This window comes from Mustela erminea, chromosome 21 (assembly GCF_009829155.1).
Source record: "Mustela erminea isolate mMusErm1 chromosome 21, mMusErm1.Pri, whole genome shotgun sequence".
Classification (NCBI taxonomy): domain Eukaryota; kingdom Metazoa; phylum Chordata; class Mammalia; order Carnivora; family Mustelidae; genus Mustela; species Mustela erminea.
Genome location: NC_045634.1, coordinates 5,580,351 through 5,597,126, shown reverse-complemented (window position 1 = coordinate 5,597,126; position 16,776 = coordinate 5,580,351). Strand labels below are relative to the sequence as shown.

The 16,776-nt window shown below is 40.1% G+C and overlaps 2 protein-coding genes across 2 annotated transcripts in view; one reads left to right on the top strand and one right to left on the bottom strand.

Annotated features, from left to right (window-relative positions):
• Window positions 1–571: 571 nt before the first annotated feature.
• On the bottom strand, window positions 572–6,240 carry TM2D2 (TM2 domain containing 2). The gene is made up of 4 exons (XM_032329028.1): window positions 5,884–6,240; window positions 4,999–5,086; window positions 2,829–2,944; window positions 572–1,654 (listed from the first exon to the last, which is right to left on the bottom strand). Exons 1-4 carry the CDS (start codon window positions 6,108–6,110, stop codon window positions 1,441–1,443), a joined length of 645 nt encoding a protein of 214 aa, XP_032184919.1. The 5' UTR covers window positions 6,111–6,240; the 3' UTR covers window positions 572–1,440.
• Window positions 6,241–6,479: 239 nt separating this feature from the next.
• The window catches only part of ADAM9 (ADAM metallopeptidase domain 9), a 147,957-nt gene continuing 137,660 nt past the window's right edge, over window positions 6,480–16,776 (top strand). The window contains exons 1-2 of the mRNA XM_032329020.1: window positions 6,480–6,835; window positions 16,517–16,614. Coding sequence (XP_032184911.1) covers window positions 6,739–6,835; window positions 16,517–16,614 — 195 coding nt within the window. The 5' untranslated portion in view covers window positions 6,480–6,738. The remainder of the gene's footprint in view (window positions 6,836–16,516; window positions 16,615–16,776) is intronic.

Here is a 16,776-nt window from a genome sequence, read left to right as displayed (position 1 = left end):
GGTACAGAATTTTCAAGACAGAATAATCTGTTTTAATTTTTACACATTTGTCAACCATTTAATAATATAAGAACAGTAATCATATTAATCAGGGATAATAAAGCTGAAGCTTTCAGAAAAGCTGCTTCATAATGATAGAGCATATCCAGTGTTAATTTAACTGTGATTCTTGGTTCTTATGTCAACTTAAATTAGGAGACCAAGTTTTAAGTAGTTCTACCTTGTTTCTAGAATTTATCCTGAATATCAGGCTCTTTGTTTGACCTGTCTGTAAAGTCCTCCTTTTACTTCATATTTAAGAGTTCTTTTCAACTTAAATTGCAAAGGATGGGAACTAGGTTTCTCAGAACTTACAATTTAGAACAATTCCTTTTATTGCCAGTGATTTGGGAATGCAAAAGCTTGGCTGTCTCTTCTTCCAAACAATTGAGTCCGGTAGCCCACAGTGAAAACTTCTGGTACCATGCTTATTTTAACAGAATGTGTTCTTTTTGCCCCCATAAATCACGTCTTAACTCCACCCAATTCTTGGTAATTCTGTCCTTTAAGTAAGAATGTTGGTTTTTTTTTCCTTTTTGCCCTAAAGGTATGACACTTTTCACCTTACCTAACATAATTGTGAAGAATAATTTTATATTAGTTGTAGAAGATTTTTTTTTAACCAGCCTACAACATAGGCTCTCTGAACTTGTATATAACTAATTTTTAGATAGGATAGTCAAGAGGAGAGCTTACCCCAGACATACCTGATTATTGTTGGGCTTTCAAAATATAAATGAAATGAAATTATTGTACTGCATATACCGCCTCTGGAGCATAATAATGATGTAACAATAGGATTTATTAGTAGAGTGGTTCATTTCAAATGCCTGGCTTTTAGCAAAACATACAGAATTTTGAGTCTCACTCTACTTACTGAAAATACCAAACAGCATTCCAGGTTGGCAAAATTTATTCCACAACTTAATTTCAGAAAGTCAGAATTTCAGTGAGTATTAAAATCCATGGCCATTTTACTTCTGCTGAAGATCTTCACTGGTTCGGCTTCACATCTCCTCTGCATGAAGATTCAGGGTCACAAAAGGCACCTAAAAATATTCACTTTGCCCATCTTGTTGGGTCCACTTGCTCCAATGTACTGAAGATACAGCAATGTATAGAAATACAGTATGGAAACCCCTGCAACTTACAAGATAGTCACTGTCCTTTATATTTTATATGTGAGGAAAGGTACACACTTGATTCCCAAACACTGTTTGTCATTTCTAGTCTGCAAGATAAAATTTGGGTTGAAAACCCAGAGTCCAAAGAAACCTTCCTAACCAAACCCATTCCCTCTGAAGAAGTAAAGTAATGGTCAGGTCTGTTATCAAGGAAGTTTTGAGCCTGTAGAGATGAACTCAGAAGACATGCCTCTCTGGGCCATGACCACAGCTCTTTTTAGTAGACAGTGCACCAATTGCTGCCATCACTTGGCATCAGCCCTCCAGTAATAAGCAAAATAAGGTCAACAAACCACCAAATCCCAAGTCCTCCAAGTGTCAATAGCTTCCCCACTGCTGTGCCAGTGTGTCCCAGACAGAAACGGTCCACTCCGAAACATCCCAGGAAGAACGAGTAGAGTAAAGTGGTTATGAAGTAGTGTCCCGTGTATCTAGACAGAACAAATGAAGAGGAAGATGTTTACCACATGAAAATTAAAACACTTAAGGACTAATGAATTTAATGCAAGTGAAAGGATAATGTAGCGGTCCCTCTGTGGCCTCTCATCCTCCCCAAATAGAAAATCTCTAGTTGGCCTAGGCTCTCAGAAGAGTACTACCTAGGCGCATAAAGGAACAAATACTGACTGGACTGGACAAGAGCTAATCAAGCACATGTGCTCTGTAGGCATCCTGGGAGGAGTAGAGTCTGGGCCTGCAGCTCTCCCTCACTCAGGCACCTTTCCTGAGGCTGCACTTCTGAATGCAGTTCTCTATGGAAATGTCATGGTCTTTCCTCAGATGAGCACTGATCTCTGTATACCCTTCTATTGTTTGTGGCGACTAAAAATGAGGTTTCTTCAGTAAGGACTTGGGTCTTATGTACTGTGATGACACTCAATTACAATTGCTCTAATATTGTCATCAAACACCACGGACTCCATTAGCAACTGATATAAATACATGCTGTGCCTTCCAGCAAAATTTACAGATTTTACCCTAATTCTTTAAGATAAACTTATTTTTCAGGAGAGAGATCCACACTTGTCATAATAAAACCTTTATTTCTCTGGGACGCCTGGGTGGCTCAGTTGGTTAAGCATCTGCCTTCAGCTCTGGTCTTGATCCCAGGGTCCTGGGATAAACCCTGACATTTGGCTCCCTGCTTAGCAGGGAGTCTGCTTCTCCCTCTGCCTGTGCTCTCGCTCTCTTTCTCTTTGACAAATAAATAAAACCTTTAAAGAAATAAAGAAAGCAAGAATAAAACCTTCATTCCTCAAACATTAAGACTATTTTTATAGGATTTATGTCTACCATAGGAATTTTGGAGCTAGATCATCTGGTCTAGCTCCTTTATTTTGTAGGTGAGGGACAAAGTCTCCGGTCTTCTACCGACACTTAGCTTGTTGATGAAAGAGACACTTAGAACTTATGGCCTCTGGTCTCATAAGTCCAGTGTCCTCTCTGTTTGTAACCACATCACTCCCGCCCATGGATTATGCGCAGTAGTGATCATGTTGCCCCTTTAACACTTAAGATAAAAGAAAAAGTCGCATCATGAGATGACAAGGAAAACAGCTCTACCTCTATCCAAGTACCAACTACCCCATTCAAAGTAACACTTACTTTATACAAGGTTTATTCTCCCGCAGGAAGGTCCTAGGACTGGCACACTCAATCCCATCGAGGGCCCGGCACTGGACAGAAGTGTGTTCCACATCACTGTAGGCCTGCCCACCGAACTGTGGCATAAAAACCAAACCAAAACAAAACAACCCAAACTTACCAAAGAAGTTACACAAAACAGATCTTTATATTCATTAATAAGAGGTGACTCAGGACAATAATTGTACTAATAAAGTTGGGGTAAGGCTGTGTTCAAGAGCAAGGAATTTAGTGATTCAAGTGATTTTAAATTATTCCACCCTAACTGTATGTTGTTTTAAATAAACTTTTTTTTCTTGTAACTAGCTTCTTTAATATGGTGAAAAAATTTAAAATCAGTTTCATTAAACACCACTTAGAATAGATGGACACAATATTTTAATTATCCTGTATTTACAGGAAAGAGCACATAGTTGAGCATTTGGGAATGGGTATTTAAAAAAAATCAATGTGTATTAGAAGTTCTATATATATATTATAAATGAACATAATTAGGAAAAGACCTCAGAATATCATGACTCAGAACTTTTTTTTTTTTAAAGATTTTATTTATTTATTTGACAGATAGAGATCACAAGTAGGCAGAGAGGCAGACAGAGAGAGAGGAGGAAGCAGGCTCCCCACTGAGCAGAGAGCCCGATGCGGAGCTCAATTCCAGGACCCTGGGATCATGACCCGAACCGAAGGCAGAGGCTTTAACCCACTGAGCCACCCAGGCGCCCCAGAACTTTTTTTGGAATGTGGGATTATCAGATATCTGTAGTATGTTTTTGTGTGTTTAAATTTCAGCAAAAAATTTCAGAACAGGACCTCTGACCATTTATGTAATTGAATTCTAGCAGAGAAAGCACAGCTGTACATTCTCCACTGGCACCTTATTAAGTTGTTCACTACTATTTTCACTGGTGCATTCCTTAAAGGGAAGGGAGCTGGAAATCATACTTCCCCTGGGATTTAGGTGTTTGAGTACTGGTCCTCTAGGACTTCTGGGGAAAGTGGCAGCTTGAGTGGCCTAACAGGAATAGTTCAGTTTTTAATTATAATAGGTAAAAGCAGGGGCACCTGGGTGGCTCATTTGGTTGAGCATCTGACTCTTGATTTCGGCTCAGGTCATGATCTTAGGGTCATGGGGATTGAGCTCTGCATCCAGGCTCTGCGCTCAACACAAGTTGGCTTGAGATTCTCTCCCTCTGTCCCTCTTTCCCCTCTTTGCTCTTTCTCTCAAATGAATAAATAAATCTTAAAAAAAAAAATGGACAAAAGTGATCTCTATACAATGCTACTCAAACCTTCAAAACCTTCATTGATAATTATCCACACATCAAGATCTCATTTTATTGAAAATGTTTCTTTACACATGACTGCATTAAGAGTTGCCTTTTGGTCTTATTACTTTCAGGTTTATTTCTCTGTCTCTGATTTAGTACAAACCATATTTTCCCTTAAGTCTCTTATAACTGATTGAATCTTGACTTGCATTATGCAGCATGATGGGGAGGTACATGAATTTCACTGGTTTTGGGGAGACTAACTAGGATGTTATTAATGGAACTGAATGGCTTTCTTCCATCCCAAGAGGCCGTTGTACCTAAGGCTTCTCCTTGAATACTACAACCTTCTACAAAGGCAGATACTGATAGGCCCCATCTATTTCTTAAGGACATGGTGGAAAATGCTTGCCTTATGAAAAGAAAGATCATTGGCAAAAGGAGCTTTGCCCGAAATGCATGTGTAACAAAGATGCAGCTTAGTCCATTATTGGTTTTAGAAAGTGCATAAGCAAAGGAAAAAAAAAGTGCATAAGCCTTTCTTTTGTTCTTTTAGGAAAGTGCATACTTGAAGGATAATGAGGAGGTGACATAATAGCTTTAAATCAGTCAATATCAGCCCAAAGAAGCAAAGACAGTTTGGTCTGTGCACCTGGGTAGTTTTGGCACAGACACTCCTTCCTGAGGAAATGAAATGGCTTGATCAGTCACTGATGCTGGCCAGGCTGGAAATTTCCAGGAAGTCATTCTAATTAAGTCTATAGGAAGGTAACTTCATATCCCTGATACTTTGTTGTAACAGCATTTGGCCAGTACTATTTCTCTACGGAAGAGTTTGCTTATAAAACAAAATGAAAACCCACCTTGAGACAACCATAACCGAGTTCCTGGGATGCAGTTGCATTTCCAACATGATCCACTGGGTCGTCACATTCTATAAATTCATCAGGGCTGTAAATCACCAGTAAGATCATGACTGTCATTCTCATATGGTTTTTGCAAATGGCTGTTTAAGTGCATATAATCAAAACAGGCAAGAGGCACTTCAAGTTTTCTAGGGTTTAATTCTGACTGATCCCCAAGGCAAGAGATGCTGTCAGACTGAAGAACAGCAGGTCAAACAGACAGCCATCCAAATGATCCTTTTACTGGGGAAGGGGAGCGTTTCTGGTCCTATTTCTACGTGGATTCTACTTCTCCTATGGCTTTCTCCCTTTCCTAGGCAAGGAGCCACAAGACAATGGGAACAAAATCGAAGCCAAAGGATTCCCAGTTCTCTTTGCATTTCCCAAACGCCTTTTCTCACGGACTAAAAAGAGATGTTAAAAATGACTCGGTTCTGCAACGGTTAGGATATTGTTTTTCTAAAAGAAAGTGCCTCGTGGCAAGGACAAGTCATTTCCTCTATTTGTGCCTCATAGTGAACACCTACAATGGATTCTCCTTCGTTAAAGGGAGCAGGATAGAGAAGGCACAACCTCGTACCCTTCTGCCGGAGACTATATGATGTCACTCCTCCCTAGTTCTCTTTCGGGATCCCAAGGGATCTGCCACCGACACACAAGGTTTCCCCCTGCATGGGTGAGAGGAGTGAGAAACCTGGATGAAATTAACCTCCCGCATGCTGACTGTCAGGTCCTCAGGAGGAGAGGGTCTGGGGAAAAAAAAGCAGCCTCCCTTCCCCCACCCCAACACCCATATATCCTTGGCCCCATCTCCATCTCTGCCTCGACGTCTGGGTAGCTTACAGGTAAGAGCAAAGGATGACTGGAGACTGGGGGTCGCCATATTCCCAGCTCGGAGCGCCGGCAGAGCCCTCGGGGTGGGCGGCGCCAGCGGATGTGAGCTCGGGTTCGGCCGTAGCGTTGTGCGAGTGGCTCCGAGAGACACAGTGCAGCAGAAGTAGGTTCCCCAGCAGCAAAGCCGCCTGGCCGCACAGAAGTAAGTAACTCACCGGGCAACCACCCAGCACCATCTTCCCGGGCCCAGTGGCGGAGACCCGGACTCAACCACAAACCCGAGCCTACACATTCGACCCAAGCAAGCCCTGCCGGGTTAGGCCTTTCCGCGGAGCCGGACTCCTCGCCACAAAATAGCCAATGGGCGCGCGGTTCGACGCTCCGCCCAACGCCCTCAAGCCAATCAGAAAAGGCTGCGCAGGGGGGCGGGGCTGCCCTTCATTTCTGCTCCTCAATTCCGCTTCTGGGTCTCGCGCTCCGCCTTCTTTTCCTTCTAGTACTTCCTCCAATCAGGTTCTTCTACGCCCAAAGTAGGCGGGCCTAGGGGCAGAGAGGGCGGGGGCTTGTCAGGCAGTAGGCGGGGCAGCGAGTGTGAAGGGGCGGGGCGGACTAGTGAGGGTTTTAGCGGCCGGGACAGAAATCCTTTCTCCCGCCGGCGACTGGATTTTTCTCTACGTCAGCGTAGGGAGCGCGATGTCGGGAGCGAGCTCGGACAAGAGCCGAGTTGCGTCAGTGCCGAGCGCGTGTTCGTCCCGGGAGCGCGCATCCCGGCCAGCTCTGGGGCCCCGGCGGGGCTGGGAAATGATGGAGCAGGCGGAGGCAGAGGCGACCCAGTGTTGAGTGGAACCTGCGGAATCGGCCGCGATGGGATCGGGCGCAGGCTCGCCCTTTCGGGTCCTCCGGCTCCAGTGGCTGCTGCTGTTTGACTTGGTGGGCCCAGTTCTCGGTGGGGCTCGGCCAGGTGGGTGTCCGCCCCGCAGGGACCTCTGAGATTTGTTTCCTAGGGTTGGGACGCTCGGAGTTACCCCGCGGTGCCTGGGAGCGGAGGGGCCTGGCTGGGGACTGGACCTGGGGTCGGGAGGCGGAGCCGCTCCAGCTGTGTGTGGAGAGTGCTCGGACCCGAGGCTCGGGGTCTGGCGCCCCAAACCCTTCTTGGCAGTGTTCTGGCTGGTCCCTTTTCCTCCGTCTCCGGCTTGGCAGAGCCTTTTGCGGTGCGCCCCACCCCCATCTCGCTCATAACTGGGTCCCCCAGACTCTCTTGGGACTTCTCTGGGACCGACTCTGCCCTCAGGGAGTCGGCTGAAAAGCCTTGGAGTCTGAGTGCACGCCGAGGGTGTGTTCTTGTTTAAACTGCTTTGAGAAATGGAGCTTGGTTTTGCTTGTGAGTTCATGTCACTTGGAAAGAGACCGGGAGATGGAAGTTTGGCTCCAGGTTATCGTAATTTGAAATTTTGACGTTCATTTTAAGAGCGGAGTTTCTAGTATGTCCACCGAACTCGATTTAGTGATGGAATAAAGGGGGGTTGCTCATTTGTCTTGGGCCATTTTGTTGTTATAGTAAATAGTATTTATTTTTGGAAGCGAAGTGCTATGTTTCTATAGCCAAGCAGCCTTTTATCTGCATTTTTACTGGGTTCGTAATGTCTTAAATCCTTAAATAATCCCTGCTCTGCTTAAGCACCGGTAAGAATTAAATCGTTCATGTGAGATGGCTTTTGAATTGTGAAACTTCCCTTGAATATGTAAGGTATTTTATCCTGGAGATGCCGAAACGTAGTGGTAACAAATTGCTAACACTCTAGCTTTTTTCTGGAAACGGCTTCGTTTGTTCTGGCTCTTGCTGAAATTATTGTTTGCATGGTTCTTATTTTCTTTATTAGCCCTTGAGAGTGTGATGGAGAATGAGAGTTTTTACTGAAGGTTGCCTTGAGAGTTGCTCAAAGGTGATGATGGAAGATTTCACTGTAGGATTGCTGACCTTCAGGAATTACATTTTTTTTTTTTTTTTTTTTTTTGGCAATTAAGTGAATTTGCCTCTTTGGAATCCTGAAGCTCTAAATACTGAAACTTCATTGAACGGGAAGACACCATTTCTTTTCTGGTTAACACTTTTTGCTGTGCTTTTCATAGATGGTTAACATTTACCCGTCTATAAGATGAAGTATAGTATATACATTTGGAGTTTTAGTAATCCATGATTGTTTGTGTTTGCAAATATTAATAAGACTATATTTTTAATGTTAATGTATGTATTATTGGATACTTGCATATAGATGAATGGAAGATCTTTATGCTTTTTAAAAAAATTTTAAGATTTTATTTATTTGAGAGAGAGCATGAGGGAGCATGGGGAGTGGGCAGAGAGAGAGGGAGCAGACTCCATGCAGAGTGGGGAGTCCGACTCAGGGCTGGATCCCAGGGCACCTGAGCAGAAGTCAGATGCTTAACAGATTGAGCCACCCACATGCATCTAGAATAGCCTTATGGGTCTTAACCATGGCTTTAACAGTTTATGTCCAATCCTTCATTTAAGCGTGGTCATGTTTTCAAAATTTAGTCAACATTTATGGAGTTCCTGTAAGACACCATGCTTAATGCTTATGGACGGGCAAAGGGTGACCAAATGGGCTAAAGTCTTTATGGAAGATGTATAAAACCTTGGGGGGAGGTTTATAGTATAAGTGGTATTTGATCTCATCTACATCAGGGAATGTTCAAGTCAAAGGATATGAATGTGTTCTAAGGAGAAGAAAGAGTTTTTGTGAGAGTATGGAAGGATAAAAGAACATGACTTGTTCGGGAATGAAGAGAATGTCTGCAGGTGATCTACAGGAAAGGGAGGCAAGGAAGAAACTAAGGTAGATTGGTACCCATTGGTACAGCCTTCTATTCCGTGATAAGATGTTTGGACTTTACCCTGTAGGAAGTTCTTTGGGCAAGAAGGTTTTTCAGATTCCATATGACATAACTAGATTTGCGATTAAGGTAACTGGCAAAGCAGGGGAAGACAGAACACAGGAGGGAGACACTGGAGCCTGGGAGAGACCAGCTGAGAGGCTTTTGTAATAGTTAGCAATGAGTCAACTCCTATTTCTCCAGGGGAATGTTCCTCCGAAATCAGCTGACTAAATTTTTGCAATACAGGATGTTTAAAACATGCACTGAAACATTTTCTGTTAATGAAGAGGAATTTGAGGACTCAGTAACACCCACACATTAGTTACAATAGAAGTTGAATAGGTTTTAGTAGGATCTTTACTACCATTTATAACGTGTCAGTGAGGAAATGCAATATAAATTCCAAAGGGCTGACACTTAGAGTAAACTTAAAAAAAAAAACGCCAAAACTGAGGCTGACAAAGGTAATTTTCTATTATTGTGAAAAAATAACAAGGGGAATTGGGTATGAAACTTTTTCCGATTTTCTCTTTTAAGGTAGTAATTATGATGCAGACCTAGATTTTTTTTTTTTTTTTAAGGCTAGATTCTAAAGACATTGAGTTTTAAAGCTTACTTATGGTGAATCACTATAAAACAAACTACATGGTAAGAGCTTAAGTCCATACTAATTTTGTCTTGGGTGCCAGCAAATTACTTGAATTTGTATCTTTGTGTTTTTGCTGTAAAGGAGAATGCAGTCTTTTAAATTTCAAGGTAGTTTTGCTTTTAACTTTAAAGTAAAAAAGAAAACATTTATAGCTAATATATATACAAAACAAGTTATAGGTTCAAGGCAATTTTCAAAAAAACATTTAAATTTTATGTCACGAAAGTTGACTTTATATTTGTTTTTTGTTAAAAATCCTAGTTTAGGGGCGCCTGAGTGGCTCAGTGGGTTAAAGCCTCTGCCTTTGGCTCAGGTCATGATCCCAGGGCCCTGGGATCGATGGCTCTGCATTCGGGCTCTCTGCTCAGCAGGGAGACTGCTTCCTTCTCTCTCTCTCTCTCTCTCTCTGACTGCCTCTCTGCCTGCTTGTGATCTCTGTCAAATAAATAAATAAATAAATAAAATCTTGGGCACCTGGGTGGCTCAGTGGGTTAAACCACTGCCTTTGGCTCAGGTCATGATCTCAGGTGGGATCGAGTCCTGCATCGGGCTCTCTGCTCAGCGGGGAGCCTGCTTCTCTCTCTCTCTCTCTCTCTCTCTCGCTCTCGCTCTCGCTCTCTCTGCCTGCCTCTCCATCTACTTGTGATCTCTGTCAAATAAATAAATAACATCTTTAAAAATAAATAAATAAATAAATAAAATCTTTAAAGAAAAAAAAAGAGATCCTGGTTTATTGTAGAATTTCTCTGAAGGTGTAAGATCTGAGTAACTGAAAGCTTTTTCTTGAAATATGCACAACCTCAGATATATGACATAGCTAATAGCCTCCTGATACTTTTTCCCTTTGATATGTAGTATATCTCAGAGTCTTGGAGTTATGCTGTCCTTTGAGTCAGTGCTATAGGACTGCCTCCTAAGTAGATCTTGGTATCACTTTGAACTGTACAATATTTTTTGTATATTGGGAGATTATTCTAGTTTATTTCTCATTTTGTGATACTGTTATTTTAGTCAAATCATTTTTCCTGAAGTGATCATATGTGAGATACTCCTTGAATCAGACCTTTTAGGAATGAATTAGGAAACCTGAGAAGTTCACGTAATGTGGTCAGTTTTTAACTATGCAGTTGTTTCTGAGTTTGTGTTTATCTTAACATAAGAATTAGAGTATTTTAGTTTATAAGAAGGAAACATGATGCCACCGCCAGACATTTGTTATGCTGTAGGACAGTATATGGGAAATGCCTTTTTCCCATTGACATATTTTTCTTTTAATGAGATTTTTCATGGTTTAACTCATTTTAGGAGGTTCCCCCCCTTCCTTTTATATTATTCCTTAGAACCCTTATGCAAGTAGACCCCTGGAGAGCCTTCTCCATTGGCTTCACCGATAAATTAAAATTCTTTGTGAATAGAAGCTCTGATCCTAGCTACCTGAGAGGGGTGGCTAAGCATTCTATAGCAGAGCCATACAATGAAATAGAACATTGACGTTAAAATGACAAATGTGTGGACCACGTGGATTTCTGGAGAATTGGCATTAAAAAGATACTCGTCATAAAAATAAAGCTTAATTCTGGTTGTACATGACAATTAACAAGTAGGAAATCTGTTATGAATGACTCTATAAAGATAAGAAGGCATTTACTCAACATGTAGTCATCAAATACTTACTGTACCAGAGCAGGAAACACATGATCCATAAATTATATTGTCCTTATAAGGTATCATTCTTTGTCTCAAGAAACTGAAATTCCTTGCTAGAGGAGCTTTAAGTTCTCGAGGGCATTAAATCTTCTAAGTGGTTGGTGGTTTTCCCATAGGGGCACTTAAAAACAAACAACAGCAAAAGCTCTGTTTCTTTTTAAATGTGAAGACGGGTAAATGGTAAAAAAACAAAAAAACTCACTCAAAAAATATAAGAAGGTAGGACATAGCAATTGAAATTATAATTATTTTTGAGTATAATTATTAGTATATGATATTTATTTGAGGCTGACCTTGTGAATGGAATGGAAATATGTGGCTCAAAGTAACAGGGTTTTCTGGATTTAATTACAATAATTTCTCTTTTAAAAGAATTCAGGCAACAAAATTATTTTATTCATGCTCTATATGGAACTCAGGTTTATCTTCTATATAGAGTGAAAGTATTTAAAGGTGGCTGTTTGTTTACATAATAGGCAGGAAGGAAATGAGAAAAGCCCATGACTGAGAATTCACATTTGTTTGCTTTGTAATTAAGTAGAATTCTCTTGTTTCCCTCTACTACAGTTACTATTCTGAAACATATACTTAGACTTTCTTCAAAACACAGTTCATAAAAAGATCTAAGGAGTCAGAGGAATAAAGAAGTGCAACTAACACCCTTCTCTTTCACTAAGTTGAAGACTCTTTAAGTTTCATGTTTCAGCTCTTATTTTTATCTCCAGCCCATGTTTCCTAGTAATCTGATTTTTGACAGTGTGCGTATTCTGTCAAATTCCAAAGTAACAAATCTGTATCCTCTGCTAGTTGATTGTATTAAGATTTTTATTTTCATTGTGAACTATATGCTTATAGTGTTTTTCAGTGAGGGGCAGTTTTGTCCCCGGAAGGCATCTGGGGGATATTTTTAGTTGTCACACTGATAGTTCTTCTGGCATCTAGTGGATAGAGGCCATGAATGCTACTAAACATCCTACGTTGCACAAGGCAGCCCCCCACAGCAAAGAATTTTCTGGCCCCAAATGTCAGCAGTGCTGAGGCTTGAAGCTTTGTACAAATAATGTGCATGCACTTCCTTTATAGTAACATGGGAAACATGTAATTTTGGTTCCCATGAGAAGGTTGCTACTATTTGGGATTAAAAAAAAAGGGAATTCGGGAAAAAATATGTACATTTGTTATGATGTTCTTGGAACTCCTTATGGCACTGAGAAAGATCCTTGGATTTTAAAACCAAGAAGTCAGTATTGGAATAACAGTTTGACATAGAGAAGTTATTTTTGGGTGCTGTAATTTTGAGAGTCTTATTAAAAATAAGGGATTGTTGTTTTTTTTCTAACAAGAATTATGCTTTAAAGTGAGAAGGGCAGAAAGAGTTTTGTGTCTTATTTTCCTATACTGGATTGCTATTCTTTGCTAACAGCCTCACAGAAAGATCCATAGTTTTATACCTGATATTATAAAGTTATTTAACCTGTTTCAGATTGAAAGCTCTTTAAATATCTGCCTGCCCAATTGTAGTTCTCTTTTCTGAGACATTTCTTTTTCTCTGTGATTTCTTCTGAGTTGAATGAGATGAAAAAAAAAAAACTTGAGTCGCATATTGTTTAGCTTCTAGTGTTAACAGTTCCCTGAACCTGTTACGATATATGTCAAAGCCTGTAAAGATTTACCTAAAAAACTTTCTAGTTTGAAATAACGCTAGGGTCATAGGAAGTTGCAAATAAATGTACACAGTGATTCATTTTTTGTCACACAGAGCGTCTAATTTATTACCTGCTAAAAGAATTTTATTCTTGCCAGCTATTTGCACCACTGAGACAGAACAGGAACTTGCAGAAAAACCCTGGCCCCCTCAGAGCACCAATGGCAATAACCCATTTCTCTAGTCCAGCTTGCAGGTGGCTGTATGTGATCAGGAAGCCAGAAGCCATAATCTGGAAACAAGCAACAGGACCCAATTTACAACAGGTGTGCTCCTACAAAGACCAGACCAAACCAGACCAGTCAGAGCCAAATGGACCCAGCTCTGACTTTTTGCTGACTTTTCTCCCCAATATAATGTTATATATTATGCCCAGCGGTGGAAACTTAACATGCAAATGAAACATAACATGTATGAAGCATGGTTGATCAACTGGGGCCCAGTTTCCTGTATTTCCCCAGTGCTACATGCTTAGATGTCACTCCTTTCCTACCTCAGCTGCTTTAAAAACTTTCCCTGGCCATAGTTCACGGAGCTAGCCCAAGGACACTTTGCTTTGTGCTATCTGCCTTTTGCTCCGGCAGAAGCCCCTGATAAAAGTCTTGCTGGAACATTCCTGCTTGGCATCTTATCAGTTTTCATTGCCCAGAGTGCCGGGAGTCGGGTTCTGTAACATCACCACATTTCTAGTAGTTGAACAACTTACCATGATCTAGAGTGAAATTAAGGTAATATTGAAACTTGTATTTTTAGCAATTTGAAAACAACAGAGGTCATTGAAACATTTCTTCTGGGTGGGGCAGTAGTCCTGTACCTCAGTTGATGTAGGATTAAAGATATTTTATCTAGTGATCTGAAGCCTTCATTTGTGAAGGCCTTGGGGATTTCTTTTGACATGGTTCCCCATTAACAATTCCAAATATCTGAATGATATTTTATTATAATATGTCATAAGTATGCCTTGGATTAGCTTTATGGCCACTTTTGTGAGTATTGGAGTCCATCTCTGGTGTTCTCATGTAATGACTTGAAGCCATCTTAGATAGCATAATATGCCATAGTATAAAGATATAAGGGGTTTGAAGTTGGGTAAAGAGTTTGAAAACTGTTAGTATGAAATGTATTGTATTAGACAGGATACAATTTGTTTTCCTTTTGTATCTTTTTTAAAATCCCAAGCTAGACAAGATTATAGACTTTTTTTTTTTTTTTTAAGATTTTGTTTATTTGACAGAGACAGGGAGAGAGGGAACACAAACAGGGGGAGTGGGAGAGGGAGCAGCAGGCTTCTGGCTGAGCAGGAGCCCAATATGGGACTCCATCCCAAAACCCTGAGATCAAGACCTAAGCCGAAGACAGCGGCTGCTCAATGACTGAGCCACCTAGGAGCCCCCAGAATAGACATTTTTATATACAGTGATATCTTGGAGAAAGTTAGCTGTAAATGCTTCATTTTAATCTGTATTTGAGAAATCTGAGAGGTGTAAAACTTAATATGTGAATGAGCACTCAGTTTGGATCCAAAGGGAGAGAATGGGAGTAGGGAGACCAGGTAAGAAGGACCGGGTCTTGTAGGTGTGAGGTTAGTAAGGCTGAGGAAGGAACTTTGGGAGATGCTAGATAATCAGCACTTTAAATGGATTGTGCCTTTTTGTTGAACAAATACTCTTTTTTTCCCCTTATAATTCTGAAGGTAGTACAGGGATTATGCATTACTCATTGTAAAAACAAATTCAAACCATACAGACATGGAGGGATGCAGGAAATAAGTCCCATGTCCTTATCTCAATGTTCCATATCTCTGTGTGTCTTTATATATCTAAACCACATTCATGAGGAGGCTTAAGACTAGCATACACAAACAGACTGAGGGAAGAACAGACACATTTTTCTCTCAGTGGATCGAGTGCATTGTGACAACTCCTTCAAACAAGTTTTGTACATTTACTTATGATATTTACCTGTTTACATATGATATTTTATAGTCTTACATGTGCAATATGATATAATGTTTCATAAATGCTATACTGCAGAGTTGATTAAAATGAAGTTTCTCCCCTCATCCCACTCCCTATAGGTAGCTACTTTAAAATATAATTTATTTTATCATAGAAAATTATAAGCACACATAACAGCAGAGAGAATAATGAACTCACATGTACCCATTACCCAACTTCAATATAATTTCATATGTATCTCTTCCCTCACACACACTCTATTTTGATACAAATCCTAGACATCATATAATTTTGTCTGTGTAAGACATAAGGACTTTAAAAAGAAACCTTATCCACAATATGGTTATTACACATAAAAAAAATTAATAGTAATTTTTCAGGATCATCAAGATTTCCCTGATTGTTTCAGAATTTGTTTTTTTCCATTGATTTGTTGAATTAGGATCCAAAGAGGTCCATACATTTATAAGGCTCTTTAACTTATGGAAGTCCTTTCTTCCCCCCACCCTCTCTTGGGCACTTATTTGTGAGGGAAATTCCACTTAATCAAATTATTGTAATATACAGACATAGAGATGGAATTTTCATTCATGGTCCTTAAGTGGTGACCATCTACTTCATCAAGTTCACTGAAAATAAATTGACATGCCATCAGCAAAGATCCTGGAAGAAGATAATTGTGTTGCGTGTATTGAGAGACCTTGTATCAGACTCCAGCAAGGGGTGTCTTACTAAGGGATTTCCTTGGGCAATTTTGATTATACTCCATTTTTGCTCTAGTGATGACTTTGGAACCTAAGTTCCACTTAGCTATGATTCCACTGTGCAGTAAACTGAGCAGGATTGGAATTGGGACTAAGGCTGCATGATTGTTTTGAGTTCTTCACTGTTAATAAATTTTATCAGAAGTGAGTTTTTGTTTTTAGGACACATTAATGGCAGTAATGTAATGTTGAGATAATTGCTACGTTGTTAAGTGTGTATTTATTAAAGTTAACCGATCAGGCATTGAAAGTAATTTTTCTAATTGTCCTTGTTTGTTTCATAAGTATTCCAATACCGTATCAGGGTGATATGATATGATTATGATATGGGATGAAGGGAGAGACTTCATTTTAATCAACTCTGCAGTATAGCATTTATGAAACATTATATCATATTGCACATATATGAGGCTATAAAATGTCATATGTAGACATGTAAATATCATAAGTAAATGTACCAAACTTGTTTGAAGGAGTTGTCACAATACACTCGATCCACTGAGAGAAAAATGTGTCTGTTCTCCCTCAGTCTTTCTGTTTGTGTATGCTAGTCATTCATTTTGGGTGAGGGTGAAAAATGGGAGATGAGTAAATGGTGCTGGGCTCCAGATGCCTTCCCTCCACTTCCTCTCCAAAGCACTTTTTTTTTCTTGTGTGTATACCTTCAGATTTATTTTAAGGAAAAGGGTGAATAAGATTTATAGCAAGAAATTGTTTGAAAATGATCGCTGTGTATGCACTGTGAGGACTTACATCCCTTTAAACGAAAATATTTTTCCCCTCATACTTATCAAGTATATTGCTATTTTTTGTGTGAAATACACATGCACACCATATATATGAATGTCACATGATTTTCCTGTGATTTAAACATTCAGCCTTTGATTTCCATTACATTTTGGTACCATTTAGTTTTTCACATTTACTTGTTATGTAATGTTTATTATTCCTTTTTCTCTAGGCTTTCAACAGACCTCACATCTTTCTTCTTATGAAATTATAACTCCTTGGAGATTAACTAGAGAACGAAGAGAAGCCCCTAGGCCCTATTCAAAACAGGCAAGTTATCTCTTGAGAAGTATGTATGTGTTTAAATTTTACTTTTTTTTTAAAGATAGTGTGTTACTTTCAGCAGAGGTTGGTTCACTGAGAAGTGTTGGCCAGTGAACAGTACACTACCATACATATGGCACTGATATCCATTGGTCATTATTCTAGTAA

Excerpts from the sequence above, each read along its gene's own strand:
- TM2D2 (XM_032329028.1), bottom strand. The coding sequence starts at position 6,110 with ATGGTGCTGGGTGGTTGCCCGGTGAGTTACTTACTTCTGTGCGGCCAG. Across the intron at positions 2,945-4,998 it reads TCGGTTATGGTTGTCTCAAG|TTCGGTGGGCAGGCCTACAG; the intron begins GTGGGTTTTCAT and ends TTTATGCCACAG. Across the intron at positions 1,655-2,828 it reads GAGAATAAACCTTGTATAAA|ATACACGGGACACTACTTCA; the intron begins GTAAGTGTTACT and ends TGTTCTGTCTAG.